Source organism: Geotrypetes seraphini, chromosome 8 (genome assembly GCF_902459505.1).
Source record: "Geotrypetes seraphini chromosome 8, aGeoSer1.1, whole genome shotgun sequence".
Taxonomy (NCBI): Eukaryota; Metazoa; Chordata; class Amphibia; order Gymnophiona; family Dermophiidae; genus Geotrypetes; species Geotrypetes seraphini.
The window spans coordinates 94,512,358-94,529,709 of record NC_047091.1 but is presented as its reverse complement, the minus strand read 5'-3'; the positions used below and the strand labels follow the sequence as shown (position 1 = coordinate 94,529,709).

Here is a 17,352-nt window from a genome sequence, read left to right as displayed (position 1 = left end):
AGACTCTTAGATCATATGACATCTATAGTCCACGTTACCCCTTTTGTGAAACTTCATCTCAGAACAGCTCAGTGGTCCCTGGCGTCTCAATGGTCTCAAGCTTTAGATTCTTTTTCACAGAAAATTACTGTGACATCATTGCTGTGTCAATCTCTTCAGTGGTATATGAATTTGTCAAATCTTTCCAAAGGGCTTCTGTTTCAAACACCTCCACATCAGAAGGTCAAGACCACAGACTCATGCTTGGGGAAGTCACCTGGACAGTCTCCAGTCGCAAGGTCACTGGTCTGCGCAAGAGCAGAAGCTCCACATAAATCTCTTGGAAGTCAGAATGATTCACAATGTTTTGAAGACTTTTCAGCACAATATATCCAATCACATCCTCCTGGTCCGCACGGATAATCAAGTCGCAATGTATTACATAAACAAGCAAGGAGGGACCGGTTCTCTGACTCTCTGCCCAAAAAACGAGAAGATTTGGAACTTGGCAGTTGCTCGAAACTTATACCTCAAAGCTGTCTATGTTCAAGGAGCACAAAATACACTTGCCGAAAAACTCAGCAGATATCTTCGACTGCACGAATGGATGTTCCACTCCAAGGTCTTGCATCAGATATTTTCTCATTGGGGGACTCCTCAGATAGACCTATTTGCATCCCCCCAGCAATCACAACTGCCTCAATTCTGTTCCAGGCAATACTCTCCTCATCGTCTGGAGGCAGATGCCTTCCTTTTGGATTGGAGGGACAAGTTCCTTTATGTGTTCCCTCCAATTCCTCTCATTCTCAAGATATTGTTCAAGTTCAAAGATTTGGCTACCATGATCCTTATAGCACCTCAGTGGTTCTCCCTTCTACTTTAGCTCATGGTCAAAGATCCAATAACACTGCAGATCTTTTCATCTCTTCTCACTCAGAGTCAAGGGTCTCTTTTACATCCCAGTCTGCAGTCGTTAAACCTGACAGCTTGGTACCTCTCAGCCTAACCTCAGTAGATGCTGATCTTTCTGATTCAGTCAGAGTCATTTTAGAAGCATCCAGAAAACCTTCTACACAGCAGTGCTACCACAGAAGTGGACACGGTTTTCAGCATGGTGTGATCATAATGAAGATGCTTCATATTCCTCCATATCTTCTACACTTACCCAACTCAGGCCTTAAAACCACTTCAGTAAGGGTTCATTTTAGTACTACACTGCACAACAAAGTTTTTGCTTCCTGAACACTGCTGGGTGTTTCTTATAGAATTTTGGGTGCTGATCATGAATATTACATCAAAAATTACCCATCACGTACCATTTCAGAGAAATCTTCAATTTTGTCGTGATTTTTTCTTATATTTGGATGCAAACAATTTTTTCTCCCATAAGTGTCTTATCAACAACGGTTTGTGCCGCCTGGGTATGTCCATGCATAAAATCTAGCCAGGTTGGAAGCTGTTTTATGGAAGATGACATCCTGGGCATGTCTGGGCAGGTCTGAACGAGCTTGCGCTGTCTCACCATGCTATAATGGTGGCTTCCATACACCGATCCTGCTCATTTGGTTAATATAGATAGTCCGTGTGTGTATATAGTATCAGTATAGTAAAGTATAGTAGTATAGTAGCTGTAGCAATATAACAGTAAGTAAGCTTGATGCTATAGACGTTTTGGTGTCGGGCAATATGTCTCGTCGGTGTCGTAACAGCCGCGACACATTCTGCTATATCTGTGGGAAATATACACTTACGCCTCAGAGACGTTCGATGACTGCCCTTGTAAAGAAAGCCTATCATTTTGGCTGCAAAATAGGTGATCAAGACAAGCAATGGGCGCCTCACATTTGCTGTGCGACATGTGCTGTTAGTCTGAGAGCCTGGCTCAGAGGTACTCGAAAGACGATGCCATTTGCTGTTCCGATGATATGGCGAGAACAGAAAGACCATGTGACGGACTGTTATTTCTGTTTGACTAATGTGTCTGGTTTCTCTGCCAAAAACAAGAAGTCAATTGAATATCCTAATCTGCCTTCAGCAATGAGACCCATGCCACATGATGACAGTCTTCCAGTTCCGAAACCACCAGAGGATTGGACCTTAGACGAACCAGATGAAGAAACTGCAGTGCAGGGTTCTAACAGTGACATTGACCCGGATTTTGAACCATCCTCATCAGGCGATCCACATCTGATAACACAGTCCGAATTGAACGATTTGGTCAGAGATTTGGGTCTGTCAAAAGCAAAAGCTGAGCTGCTAGGTTCGAGACTGCAGGAATGGTGTTTGCTATCACCAGGTACGAAAATTTCTGTGTTTCGAGACCGGCATCATGATATAACCAAATTTTTTGCACAAGTCGACAGTCTCTGTTTCTGTTGTGACATTGAAGGATTGTTCTCGGTCTTTGGTTGTGATCACAACCCGGAAGAGTGGCGTCTTTTCATTGATTCGTCAATGTTAAGCCTGAAAGCTGTTCTGTTGCACAATGGCAACGTTTATCCTTCAGTACCTGTTGGCTATGCAGCACATATGAAAGAAACATATGAGAATATGGAAATGTTACTAAAGTATGTCCAGTATACCAGGTATAACTGGAATATCTGTGGAGACCTCAAAGTCATTGCTCTGTTACTAGGACTGCAGCTTGGCTATACAAAGTACTGCTGTTTCATCTGCGAATGGGACAGCCGAGACAGAGAGTCGCACTATTCTAGAAAGAACTGGCCACTCCGTAAAAAGTTAGTTCCAGGACAGAAAAATGTAGCACATGAATCGCTTGTTGACCCGACAAAGATATTTTTGCCTCCTCTTCACATTAAACTGGGACTCATGAAGAATTTTGTGAAAGCAATGAACAAGGAAGGGGAAGGTTTTCGTTATTTAAGATAGATGTTCCCAAGAATAACTGATGCCAAGATCAAAGAGGGTATTTTTGTTGGCCCCCAGATCAGACATGTTATGAGTGACAAGCGATTTGAAGATCTGTTAGTTGGGCCGGAAAAAATTGGCTGGAAAGCCTTGAAAGACGTTGTTGACAATTTTCTGGGCAATTACAGAGCCCCAAACTACATTCAGCTGGTAGACAAACTTCTCAAAGCATACAAGAGAATGAAGTGCAATATGTCACTCAAGATTCATTTCCTCCATTCACACTTGGACTTCTTCCCCGCAAATCTCGGTGCTGTGAGTGACGAGCACGGTGAAAGGTTTCATCAAGACATAGCTACGATGGAGAAACGATACCAGGGCAATTGGAATCCGTCAATGCTTGCCGACTATTGTTGGATGCTACAACGTGATGCACCAGACACTGAATATAAAAGAAACTCGGGAGCAAAACACTTTTAATTCTGTTTCATTTAGTCGCTTGTGCGAAACGTAAACTTGACTATATATTTTATTGTCAGTAAACATAAAAATGTCTATTTCTCATAGTTCTTACGTGATGCAGTAAAACCAAAACCATATTTGAGCATACCAAGTTGGTACCTGTCATAATCACCAAAAACTTTTCAGGAATCAAGACTTAACCAAAAAATTGTTGTGCAGTGCTATCAGTGCCTTCCATGTTCAAGTCAGCAATAAATCTCTTGCTGTTCATCCTCTTGTTTTCAGATTTATTTATTTAATTCATTTTCTATCCTGTTGTTCCAAAAGAGCGCAGAATGGCTTACAGGTTAAATATACATAATATCAGTATAAGATTACAATGCAAGTTTTCCTCCTAGTTGGCACATATTAGGTGTAGTTATCCTTACATCGCACAGACTGGTTTGGTTACCAATATACAATTCCATGGATCTAGAGCAGGGGATCAGATGAAGAGGTATGTTTTTATTACTTTTCTGAAGTTGAGGAGACCTTCAAGAGATCTGATCTGCGATGGCAGTCGATTCCAGTGGCTTGGTATGAAGTAGGAGTAGGACCATTGTTTGGAAGGGTCTTTTCAACATCAAACCACGTCCAGTGGTTTGGGATCGTAATGTTGTTCTCACCAGACTGATGAACCCTCCATTTGGACCAATGTCTTCTGCTCATCTTAAATATCTAACTTGGAAAGTGGTATTTTTAATTTCCATCAATTCTGCTCGTCGAGTAAGTGAGCTTCAAGCGTTGGTGTCAGACCCATCTTTTACAGTTTTCCACCATAATAAGGTGGTTCTCTGCACCCATCCTAAATTCTTGCCAAAAGTGGTCATGGAATTTCATCTAAATCAGTCAATTATGCTTTCAGTTTTCTTTCCAAAGCCTCATTCTCACCCTGGCAAAACAACTCTTCAAACCTTGGACTGTAAAAGACCTTGGCTTCTTACTTACACAGGAATAAGCCACACAGAACCGTCTCCTCAATTGTTCATCTCCTTTGATCCCAACAGATTGGCTGTCCAGTAACCAAGAGAACTATTTTTACATGGCTTGCGGCCTGTATTTCCTTCTGCTGTGCTCAGGCTGGACTGCAGCTCAGAGGTCATGTTACAGTGCATAAAGTTTGAGCTATGGCAGCTTCAGTTGCATTCATTCCACTCCCCATTGATGAAATCTGCAAAGCAGCTATTTAGTCCTCAGTTCACACGTTTATGTCTCATTACTGTCTGGATCATATTTCAGATGAAATGGGCAATTTGGCCAAGCAGTTTTACAAAATTTATTTTCTTGATGGCCAACTCTCCCTCCATCCCATTGCAGTAAGCTAGGGAGTCCCATATGTGAGAATATGCTGCCTGCTTGTCCTAGGATAAAGCACAGTTACTTACCATAACAGGTGTTATCCGGAGATAGCAGGCAGATATTTTCATATCCCTCCCACTTCCCCTGGTTAGCTTCTTACTTGCTTACGGAACTGAGGTACCGCCAGCCTCAGTGGGTGGGAAGGCAGTCACACATGTGCGGTGCGGGCAGTCACGAAGTTTCTAAAAACTTAGTGACAGTTTACTTGTCAAACTGTCCATACTGGGCTCCGTTGATGATGTCACCCATATGTGAGACTATCTGCCTGCTGTCTCCGGATAACACCTGTTATGGTAAGTAACTATGATAAATCAAAGAAAGTCCAATCTAGTTTAGAAAGTCTTTCATAAGTACAATAAGCCCGTCGGGCTGGGACAGTAACTGCAGGGACTGCTCTGTTTAGGGGAAAACTGAAAGGATTCCTCTGGTGACAGAAACGATACATTCAGGTTTCTTTGAGCAATGATTTCAGTATCCCGATGTTTGCTGACACCATTCTTTTGCCCTATTCTCCAGCCAGTTCACTTAATTGAGAAAACATAACTGTAATTGTGGTATGGTATATCTGTCTGTAATTGATCCCTTTGTTAGGGATACTAGGCTCACATGCTACAACTGGATCAAGGTTCCACATCCCCAATAATTGTATAGCAAAATACTCGTACCAGTGGGGTCCCTAGTCATGCTTTCCATTTTTACAGTCTGTTTTATTAATTGTGGTCATCACTTGGTGTGATTTTACTTTTAGCTCAAAAATATGGTTTCACAAATAGGTCTGATCATATAAACAAATATATATGAGAAAAAATTGTATTTCATTTTTAAACATTGTCTCTATTTTAATCCTTAGTCACCTTTTATTTCTTTGCAGATACCTACAAGTCACCTCATAGTCCATACTACCAGCTACCTCCTAAAGTACAACGACATCCATCCAATCAGCTGTTAGTGGCACCCACCCCACCTGCACTACAGAAGCTGCTAGGTAATAAACTTGTTTTCCATAGACAATGTTAGAAAAGAGGTAAGGAAGAACATGTATTGTGTGAATTCAATATTATGAAGGATCCCTTTTTATTGTAACACTTTTCAAGTAGTCTAGGATGACACAGTTTCAAGTGTTTTAGTTGAGTAAGGCAAAAAATTCTAAAGCAATATTAGAGCTATCAGATGATTATGAATTGAGAGTGGTTTGGCAGCAGTCTTGTGAAATTGCATCTTCAGCTTCCTGAGATATTAGAAGTCAGGTTTATCATGAAGTCATTGTTAGATCTGAAAGCAGGCTGCAGCAGTGATCATTGAGAGAGATTGGAGAAGTGGAGTTTTGAAGGTTTCTAGATGTTCCCCTATGTTCTCCCCCCCCTCTGAAAATTCCTAAAATCACTATTTTTACCGTTTGGGAAGTGTGAAAAATATCACGATTAATTTTTTGACGGCGGCTATCTTGGATTTTTAGCTATCTTTTTTTCTAAAGTTCTCTGCTTCTTCAAAACTGCAAATTTTGCCTAGTAAACTGCTGGGATGGAATCCTTAGGCTCTCCTAATATGGATTCTTGCCAGGATTGTGCAAATTTAGGGCTTTTAGAGCGTTCTTGTGCCATGTGCTACCATAGTGCCCAACTTAGCTTCCCCACTACTAAAGCAGGTGACTAAACGCTTAGCTAGCCCAGCGAGGCAGCCATCATTGTTTTCGGGGCTTGGTATGGCTAGTACTTTGTCAACTCGGCCAACAAAAACCTAAATATGTACCAATACACAAAATGTAAATCAAAACACTGAAAATTGGTACAGGAATGATATGATCCCCGTACAATTCTTAACCATCGATGGTGTGAGTAAATGCACTGCCAGTTAAATCCTAGGAAAATGAAATCAAGGAAAAGGCACTATTCAGTATGAGCCTGCAGAAACCCTTAAGAAGACCAATGGCTCCAGGCAGGTATTTATTGAGTGACAAGCACTTTAGATTGAAATCTAAATAAATTCTGCCCCGTACATCATCATGCCACTTATAAATAAAATGAAATAAATAAACTGGTACAATAATCAAGTGCATGAACGCCACCAAAGAGGTACCAGAAAGGGAAAATATCAACATATAAGGAGATGATAGAAAAAGCCCTGCCAGGGGAATTCTCATAAAAATATATATAAATCCAAAAATAACCATAAACTGAAGACCGGGGTCAAAAAAATTAAACAAAAAATCCCCCGGAAGTCCAAAGTCCACACAATACAACCAGTGAAAAACTCAAAAAAGTGAAAAAAATAATGAAAAAATGCATGACAGAATAAATGTACCCCCAAAAGAAAAAATGTAGAAAAGTGAAAGAGTCCACAATCAAAAGTAATATAAGAAGTCCGTGAACAAGCTGAAAACAAAAACTCCCTGATGCTCCAGCTGGAGCAGTCCTAAAATTCAATCAAGGGACTAATAATATGATTCACTCTAAAAAAAGGGCAAAATAAAATGAAATGCCCCATCCACATCAAAGAGTAAATAAAGTACTTAGCCAAGCAGCTGGGGAAGTCAGTCAAAGGCGGATACCGAATCCATATTATGAATCCGAGAAAAATTCATATTCAGTGATTAGTCCACACTGGGTTTCCACTGCATGCTGTATCTTCAACTGCAGTCATGAATCCATCCACTCTTTTTTCCACTCGCTCCGCTCACTCACTCTGCTCGACAGGTCCTGTTCCAATGCCCTCATCAGGAGGGAGGAATAATCACCGAAAAACATTAAATGAATGGATGTCCAAAGAACCAAAACTTAATCAAAGGTTCAAGACGCCCACGGGCTGCGGCACAATCACGCTGCTTTCACAGACATATTGGAATGAAGGGCCCTTTTTAAAATCACCAAAGAGGCCCCACCCACCGCAACGCACCTACGTCATAACGCTGGGGGAACCAGCAAACAGAAATTAGCATATACAAGGTTAAGTAAAGCACTTATCAACATTTTCATTCAATCCATGAGGGGAAAATGCTTGTAAATTGAAGATCCAAAAGTTTTCCCTTGCCAATAACTGGTGATGTACGGGGCAGGATTTATTTAGATTTCAATCTAAAGTGCTTGTCACTCAATAAATACCTGCCTGGAGCCATTGGTCTTCTTAAGGGTTTCTGCAGGCTCGTACTGAATAGTGCCTTTTCCTTGATTTAATTTTCCTAGGATTTAATTGGCAGTGCATTTACTCACACCATCGATGGTTAAGAATTGTACGGGGATCATATCATTCCTGTACCAATTTTCAGTGTTTTAGTAGTTTGTCAGCCAGGCTGCGGACCCTCTGCAGCCAAAGAAACGCAAATGCAAATCATCTAAATGTGACTTTCTGCCCCAGGAGCGGTACACTTTTTTAAAATTTATAAAATTTTTGTGGTCAGAGTTTCAGACCAAGTGTTCTCCCCCTAAACAGTCTTAATCCTCCTCCGTGGCATCTCTTAGTGGCATGGTGCCTCTGGGAAAGGCCTCGCCACAGCCTGCTGCGGCTTTTGCGCTACTTGATCCTGATCTGGGGGACCCAGATGCTGATGTTTCCCTTACTGATCCCTTGTTTGCAAGTACAGCGCTTCCTGGAGTGGGAATCAGGGGCTTTGTGCTGGATCTGCAGATCCCTCTGTGGTCTTAGATCCTGTGAATGATTCTGCTGTCTTGCATTTATTTAAGTTCGCAGCCCTGCCAGACCTTATTTCTGAATAGTTGCAAGAATTGAATTTAGTCACTCAGCCGGCTCCGTTCACTTCTTCCTCCTTATTATGTGGTGTGCGCTTGCAGTCAGCTACCTTTCCCTGGCACCCTGATATGAGTGTTCTGGTCTCAGAGCAGTTTGACTCTCCAGAGGGTTCTCTGAAAATTGCTAGAGCTAGGTCCCGTTTATATAGGAGTGTCAGCAACTTTTTGGTCAGCCCAGGGTAGATTCTTTGGTGGCGCAGATGACTAAGTGCATCTCTCTCCCCAGTAAAGATGGTGCTTTGTTAAAGGACATGCAGGACCGCTGGGTGGTGTGGTCCTCAGGAAACATTTTGATGCAGCTACTTTAGGTATCAAGGATGCTTTGGCGACATTGTTTGTGGAACATGCCGGTCTTGACTGCGTGCCCTGGATAGTAAGGCAGTGGATCCCCCTCTTCAACTTCTGATGACTGGGACAGATTATATGTCAGATACATTGTATGATCTCATGAGAGTTTTGACAAAGGTGTCAGCGTACTCCATCTCTGCCCCAGATGCTCTGGGTCCGCCAATGGGCTGGTGATTCCATTTCCAAGACTATTTTGGCTAGGTTGCCTTTTAAGGGGCAGTTATTGTTTGGCAAAAGTCTGGATGATCTTATGGATTCGGTGATGGACTGTCGCCCTAAGACTTTGCTCAATAGTAGACCCAGACCCTGGTTCTGGATGTTCTAATTTTCAGGGATCACAGCATTCCAGACCGTCTCAAGATTGGAGACCTATTCTGGATCTTCAGCATGGTACCCTTGGGCGGTACCATGAATGTGTCTCAAGATTCCTCGATTCCAAATGGAAACTGTGCGTTTAGTTATTGTAGCAGTTTCTTTCCTCTCTGGATCTCACAGAGGTGTACTTACACATTCCTATTTTTCCAGCCCTCTGCAAATTCTTGCGGTTTCATGTTCTGGACCAGCATTATCAGTTCTCGGCACTGCCTTTTGGGCTAACGACAGAACCCCGGACCTTCACCAAGGGTGATGGTAGTAGTGGCAACTTACCTGCGGAACATGGGTCTCCAGGTTCACCCTTACTTGGACAACTGGCTGATCAGAGCTCCCTCGTTGGCTGAGAGATGACACACGGTGGTGCTGGAAGACCTGGGCTGGATTGTCAACTTCAGGAAGAACTATCTGACGCCCACGCAATTGCTAGAATTCCTGGGAGTCCTTTTCAACACCAGAAGCCTGCAGGCAGAAACTGTGCCCAGATTTCTTCTTTCTGGAACGGCATGGGATTATCTTCATGTTCTGGGATCTATGGTTGCCACGCTGAGCTATCTTGGGTGAGGGTGCACAAGTGTCCTTTTCAGCATGCTTTGTTCTCTCACTTGTCTCCGCACAGCGATGCATTGCATACCCATCTACCTTGGACTCTGTAAGCCTGAGCAAGCATGGACTGGTGGCTTCTCCCGCAATTGCTCTGCAGGGGCTTACTGCTACACATTGCCTCCTGGATTGTGGTGATGACAGATGCCAGCCTTTGGGGTTGGGGAGTGCATTGCAATTGTTGTCCTGTTCAGGGGTGTTGGACATCCTCTCAGCGAAAGTGGTCAATCAACCGGTTGGAGCACAGAGCTATTCAACTAGCTCTCATGAGAATGGAGAAGACACTGGAGGGCCAAACAGTCAGGGTCTTCTCCGACAATGCAACAGCAGTAGCTTATATCAATTGCCTGGGAGGGACCAAGAGCGCTTCTCTGGCTCAGGAAGCCCACCTTCTTTTTCCTTGGGCAGAGCATTATCTCCTAGCACTAGCGACAGAGTGGTGGAGTAAACAACGTTCAAGCAGAGAGACTTTGGATCCAGGCGAGTGGGTCCTGTCCCGAGAGGCATTTCAAGCATTAGTGGGGTGGCCCCGTTTCAATCTCATGGCCGCGGCAAGAAACTAAAAAATGGATCGCTTCTTCAGTCGAAGATCTGAGTCTGGATGCGAGGGGCTCGATGCTCTGGTGTAGCTGGGGCCTCAGGAGATTCTCCTGTATGTTTTTCCTCTTTGGCCAAAGCTGGGCCAGGTCATTCGGAGGATCAAGGCTCATCCGGGCCACATCATTTTAATGGCTCCAGATTTGCCTCAAAGACCATGGTACGCAGATCTGATGAGGCTGCACAAGGGTTGCAGCCTTTGGCTGAGCATCTATCTGGAGTTTCTCATGCAGGGTCTGGTATCCATGGAGATTCAGGTCACTTTTCTCTTATGGCATAGCTATTGAGCGCGCAGCCTTAGAGCATAAGAGATATTCTACCCTGGTTGTTATAGGGGAAAACACCCTCCAGGGTTGGACAAGTTCATGCTAAACTGGTGAGACTGGACTCATTTGGAGCACTGGTCTTGACCTAGGGGCCGCCGCGTGAGCGGACTGCTGAGCAGGATGGACCACTGGTCTGACCCAGCAGCAGCAATTCTTATGTTCTTATGTACTCTTCTGAAGTCTAAGAAGTCATCTAAGGTGTCTGCTTATGCTGAGGCGTGGAAGGCCTTCCAACATTGGTGTGTCCAGGACCAAGTGGACTCTTATTCAGCTCTGATTGTGCTAATTCTCACCTTTCTTCAGGCTGGTTTGGATAAAGACCTTACTATGTTGAGAAACACTGGTCTAGACTAGAGAATGACACGGTGGCGGTTACCCGCGGCTAGCTGCATTTAGCTGCGGGTAACCCGCCGGAACGGGGAAAGAAAAATAACAGTCGCTTCAGTGAATGGTCTTGTCTCCGCAGTGAGGCATTAAGGATCGCGGTCCCCACAGCCACCGCCTGCCCGTAGCGTTTAGCCAGCTCCCTCCCTCCACCTCACCTTATATTCTGAGTTTGCCGGCTTCCTTTTTCCTGAGCTGCACGCGTTCAAAAAGCCGTGCACGCGCAGCTGCGCGAGTCCATCAATCTTCTCCTCTGATGCAACTGGAAACAGGAAGTTGCAGGAGAGGAGAAGTTTGATGGACTCACGCAGCCGCGCGTGCACGTCTTTTTGAACGCGTGCAGCTCAGGAAAAAGGAATCCGGCAAAACTCTGAATATAAGGTGAGGTGGAGGGAGGGAGCTGGCTAAACGCTGCGATCGGGTAGGTGGGGGCTGCTAGATCGTGCGATCGCGTGTGTTCCCGGCTCATACTAGGAAGAAGGGAGTGAAAGGAAAAAAAATTCTGGGCCAAGGGGATGAAGAGGGAAAGAAAGAAACCCACAGCAGGAGAGAAAGGGGAAGACAGGTGAGTCAGATGCTGGAAGCAGGGGGGGGGGGAGAAAGAGGGAAAGAAGCTAGATGGGGTTGAAAAGAAGAGACACACTGGTATGGAAGAGGAAGATAGGGGAAATCTGGACAGAGGAAGGTAACAGAAAGAGGGGAAATTATGTGCATGGGTCATAGGGACAGAGACATAAAGGGGACATGCCATGGGGATGGTATATGGACACGGGGGGGGTGGCAATGGCAGATACATAGGAGAGATATTAGAAATGGGGAAAATAGCACAGAAGCGAGATGGTTTGTGGGGATAGGACAGGGACCGAGCTCGCAGGCTCCAGTGGCTTGCACAAATTACATTGTAACGTGCCACAAAAATAAGAGGGAGGGAGGTAGATAGTTAGGCCACGCGAGAGGAGCTGAAGAGTGGTAGAAAGGAACAGATGGTAAAGGAGGGAGGGAAGGGTGGTGGTGGAAAGGAATAGAACAGACATTGAAAGAGGGTAGAGGAAAAGACCCTGAAGGGAAATGTGGAAGACAGAGTGGGGAGAAGATGCTGGAAGGGAAGAAGACAGATGCCAGACTATGGGGGAGCGGAGGGAAGAAGATGGGTGCTAGACCAATTGGGGGAGAGTGAAGGGAGAGGCACAGTAACAGCAAATGGAAGATGCAGAGAGAAGACACACAGTGGATGGAAGGAATTGAATGAGAAGATGTGGAAAGCAGAAACCAGACAACAAAGGTAGAAAAAAAATTATATTTATTTATTGATATAAATTGATAAAAATTATATTATATTGATAAAAATTTATAAACAAAGCCCTGCCAGCTGAACATCTCTTTCTCTAGTTTAGCAGCAGGAACTTTGATTTATAAGAAAGGAATAAGCTAAATATTACAGTACTTATATGGATGCAGCGGGGACAGTGATGGGGCGGTGAATGGGATGGCAGTGGCGGTGACGGGGCGGTGAAAGGAATGGCGGTGATGGGGCAGTACAGAGGATGGTGGGCCGGTGACGGGGACAGATTTTTTCCCCGTGTCATTCTCTAGTCTAGACATCAAAGATTGTCCAGTAGCTATATCCAGAAGAACTACCACATCCACCCCCATTATCCTCGCCCCCATAATTCCTTGATCTAGATTGATCTCATCCCAGTCATCAGAGGTTACTCCTACCCCTGTAAAAGAACAGTCCTTTTAAGGATATTCCTTTTTAAAGTGGCCTTCCTCTCTACAACTGAAACATCTTAGGGTGAACAAGGTGTGGTCAGAGGAGTCTCCCTTTCCATTCCCTTCCCAGGATTCCTACCCCTTTAGGTGGTGTCCCCTCAATTAACCTCTCCCTTCAGTGGTCTTCTTTGAGGGCCCTTGGGGACGGGTAAAGAATAATTCTTTTTCAGAACCCTGCTCTTGGTTTCCTGCCCTTTAATGTATCAACCTCTTCCAAAGTCGTGTCTGTCTAGTGACCCATACTTGTACAGCAAGAGGTAAAATATTTATGATTTGTTACAGTGCCATGGTGTTAACTATTTCCAGGGCTTATATGTCTGTATGGCTTGAGCCAACATATGGCCCAAATCCATCAAACTTTGGGCCACGGCCCAAGGCTTTTCTGAAACTTGGAAGTCCCACTTCCTAAATTTTCTTCTTATAGTGTTCAGGGGAGAGGTCCAGTCTATCTTGAATTGCAGCCCTGACTTGTCAATAATCCGACCACTTCCTAGGGGCTTTCTGTCTCCCAATCTTCATGTCACATCTTGGGCCCCCATCCCGCACCTCAAATTCTATTACCTTCCGAAAAAAAATCTCGAGCGATCTGTTCTGGACCAATTTTCTTGACAAATTTTCCCCCATCGCTAAACCTGCAGAACCAGAAACTAACTGGCAAAACTGGGTTGTCCTCTCCGAGTCCACCTTCCATTCCCTCGCCCCTCTCTCCACTAAAACCATCTCCTATTCCCGTAAGGCCCCTTGGTACCTCCCATACCACAGAGAACTGAAACAGAAATGCCGAGCTCTGGAACGAAAATGGAAAAAATCTAAATCCCCTACAGACAGACACTCCTGGAGGGTCAATATTAAATTCTACAATACTGTTCTAAAAAAAGCAAGGAAAAACTTCTACGGTGACAAAATCTCCAAATCCAACAACCAGAGTAGCACATTATTTAACATCTGGCGTTCCTTAACCTCCAAAAATGACTCCATCCTCCCCCTCAGCCGATTCTCTAGCAAAGTTCTTCAGCGATAAGGTCTCCACCTTGAGGCGCTTCTTCCCACCTGCAATCTCCTACAAATCTTTGATTCCAATCGACCAAGGGGCCTTACGGGAATAGGAGATGGTTTTAGTGGAGAGAGGGGCGAGGGAATGGAAGGTGGACTCGGAGAGGGCAACCCAGTTTTGCCAGTTAGTTTCTGGTTCTGCAGGTTTAGGGATGGGGGAAAATTTGTCAAGAAAATTGGTCCAGAACAGATCGCTCGAGATTTTTTTTCGGAAGGTAATAGAATTTGAGGTGCGGGATGGGGACCCAAGATGTGACATGAAGATTGGGAGACAGAAAGCCCCTAGGAAGTGGTCGGACCAGGGGATGATTTTCCAGCGAATGTCGTAGGTTTTGTGGGTAGTGAGATCTAGAAAATTGATGAGGTCTAGTGTGTGGCCTTTTTCGTGGGTTGGGGAGAGTGTGGAGTGGGGGGGAAGCCTAAAGAGGAGAGGAAGCTATTACATTCAATTGCATCCTTGCTGGTGACATCGTCAAGGTGGAGATTGATATCTCCGATGGTCAGTAATCTTTGAAATTTGAGGAAGGCGTTTGTTATGGTTTCAAAGACGAGTTCAGAAAAATTATTCCAAGGGGTAGGTGAGCGGTGTAGGAGCAGGATATCCAGTGGATGAGGCTAAAATGTATTCTAATGAGGAGAGGCTGCCCTTTTCAAAGAGCTGGACATCGAAGAATGATTTGAAAAGGAGAGCCAGGCCGCCTCCTTTTCGGTTAGTTCTAGGAGAGAAGAGGCCTTGGTAGCCGTGGGAGCAAAGTTCATTTTGAGTAAATTGGTCATCTTTTGTGATCCAAGATTCTGTGATGAATAGGAATCCGGGGTCTGAGTCCTCAAGTAGGTCCTTCAAGATTTGAATCTTATTACAAGCGGATCTGGCATTGCAATAAAGTGTCGGGTCTGGGGTGAGAGAATCAGAGGTAAGGTCGGGGAGAGTGGAGGCGGGGACAGGTTTTAGAGAGGCGTGGTTGACTTTACGGGGGGTTTTATAGGATGGGTGGTGTTTGTGGCGTATCAGGGTGGGAATTCTGAGGCCAGGGCAGGTACTGCGGACATTTGCGGGGTCGAGGAGGTTGGGGGAAGAGGGTGTCAGGCAGGAGGTGAGTTTGAGAGAAGAGCAGAGTAGGAGAAGAAGGAGCCATGAAGGTGGCTTCATGATGAGAGTTGGGGGATCTATGGGCTAGACCAGCCAAAGGTCCTTCCTCAATGCTCTTTTTATGATTAGTGTGAGAAAAGTTCACTCCAAATTAGGATACAGTTTTTCGGCCCTTTTTATCCCAATCCTAGGGCCAGAGTCAAACTTGTTAGGCCCCAAACTCTCTAAAGTCAAAAAAGGTCCAAAACACCTTTCAAACAGCAATTCTTTCTGAAAATATATGCAAATTAGTATTCAAAATAGGTCCTCTTTTTTTTAGCAGTAGAAATCACTCAGTCAATTCTAAGTCTCAGGGAATTAATTTCGGTCAATATTGCTGGATGGGATGCTAATGCCACCTCCCACATGGCTTCCCCTTACTAGCTACTTCCACCTATTGGCAGAGCATAGAACCCCTCGCCCTGATAATTAAAAGGACCTATCCAGATCTAGACTCGACCCAGGTTGTCTTTGTATATGGTTTTCCCCTAAAGGAATTCTCCCTGAGATACCTCATTTCCCATGATGAGACGTACATCCTGTCACAACCGTGCACCGGAAGAATAGATTAGGTTCTTACCTTGATTGACAATCTGTCCTGTCAGTGTATTTATTTTCCTGCTCGCTGTCTTGGACAAATATGACAGTCAGATATTATGAGTAGAAAGCCCTGTTATCGTTACAAATACAATTGGGAGTATACAGACTCCATAAATGTTAGTTCTGGTTGCACTCTGATAGGTGGCCTGGTGATTTTACTTTGTTTTATATGATATATTTTGATTAACATAAGAACAAAAGAATAACTTTACTGGGTCAGACCAATGGTACATCAAGCCCAGTAGCCCGTTCCCAAGGTAGCCAATCTAGGTCACTAGTACCTGGCCAAAACCCAAGGAGTAGCAATATTCCATGCTACCGATCCAGGGCAAGCAGTGGCTTCCCCCAAGTCTTTCTCAATAACAGACTATGGCCTTTTCCTCCAGGAACTTGTCCAAACCTTTCTTAAAACCAGCTATGCTATCCGCTCTTACCACATCCTCTGGCAACGTGTTCCAGAGCTTAACTATTCTCTGAGTGAAGCTAGATATCTGCCTAATCATACCATTAAATTGATCTTCCATCAGAGAACTAGTATATCCACTCTACCCTATTTTTGAACTCTGGGGTATTTTCTATTATTCCCCCTGAATGTCTTTACATCTTGCTTTCTTTTTTTGTAGACTCTTTCAAGATCCAGTATATGCAGTTCATGGCTTACATGAAAACTCCTCAGTATAAAGCAAACTTGCAGCAGTTACTGGAACAGGAAAAGGTTAGTTGTGTTATTCATGTTGTGCTTTTAGGCTTTTCATTGAACTATTTGCTTCATCTTGGATGCAGAGATGTTGCACGTGCACCTGTAAAGCTGATCAGTGTAACCAGTAGTTTTCAGTTAGTTTATCTTTTTTTAAAGAATTTTTGTAGAAGATATGGATATGTAAATAAAAATGGTTGTCTTGTAGTTGTCCTTCTGTTAAAAAAAAAACTAAATGAAAGGAAACTAAATGAAAGGAAGTGAAAAGGGAGGCACAAAAATGGACTGTTTCATCGGCTGACTGATTATGTGTCCCTTGCTTTTAGGAGAAAAACACTCAGTTGTTGGGTACAGCTCAGCAGCTCTTCAGCCACTGCCAGGCACAGAAAGAGGAGATCAAGCGGCTGTTTCAGCAGAAACTCAATGAGGTAATAAAGTAGCTTCGTCCACATTTTTTCCATCAGTGCAGTGCCCTTCTTTTGAAACTAGTACAGATGTGTGTTAGAGTGTTTCACTTTGTTCTGTGACTCTGAGATGAAGTTATGAAATGTGTTTTGAGAGTGTGTGCATGAGAGGCAAGTTATGGGTGACTCTGGAACTGTGTTGCAGAGGCTTTATCAATTGGTAGGCAGGGTCTACTACTGTAGCAGCAGCTGTGTATCCTTCCTCCTTCCCCAGGTCTAAATGCACCATCTCAGTGCAACTAGCCATGTTGCACAGATGATCCAAACCTGGATCCTTTGTACTAGGTTCAAGATACTCTACCCTCTTGTTTTTAAGGATATATTATTTATTTATTTATTTTGATTTTTATCCCATCCTCCCAAAAAGCTCAGAACAGGTTACAAGAAGACAGACACAAAATAAGTCCATGGACATGACATAACGGGCTAGAGTCTAATTGATGGAGGCATTTCTACAGAGAGGAGTCTGTTTGTTATAATCATTATTGACTGAAAAAGAGAGTGTTCATTTCCTTTAGGAAAGCCATCAGTGAGTCTAGTCTTCTGGTTTGTGCGG

At 44.0% G+C, this 17,352-nt stretch overlaps 1 protein-coding gene across 3 annotated transcripts in view; it reads left to right on the top strand.

Moving 5' to 3' along the window:
• The window catches only part of DOT1L (DOT1 like histone lysine methyltransferase), a 604,393-nt gene that overhangs the window by 398,208 nt on the left and 188,833 nt on the right, over positions 1-17,352 (top strand). For all 3 annotated transcript variants that reach the window (XM_033954025.1, XM_033954026.1, XM_033954024.1), the window contains exons 15-17: positions 5,579-5,692; positions 16,259-16,350; positions 16,659-16,760. In XM_033954025.1, coding sequence (XP_033809916.1) covers positions 5,579-5,692; positions 16,259-16,350; positions 16,659-16,760 — 308 coding nt within the window. The remainder of the gene's footprint in view (positions 1-5,578; positions 5,693-16,258; positions 16,351-16,658; positions 16,761-17,352) is intronic.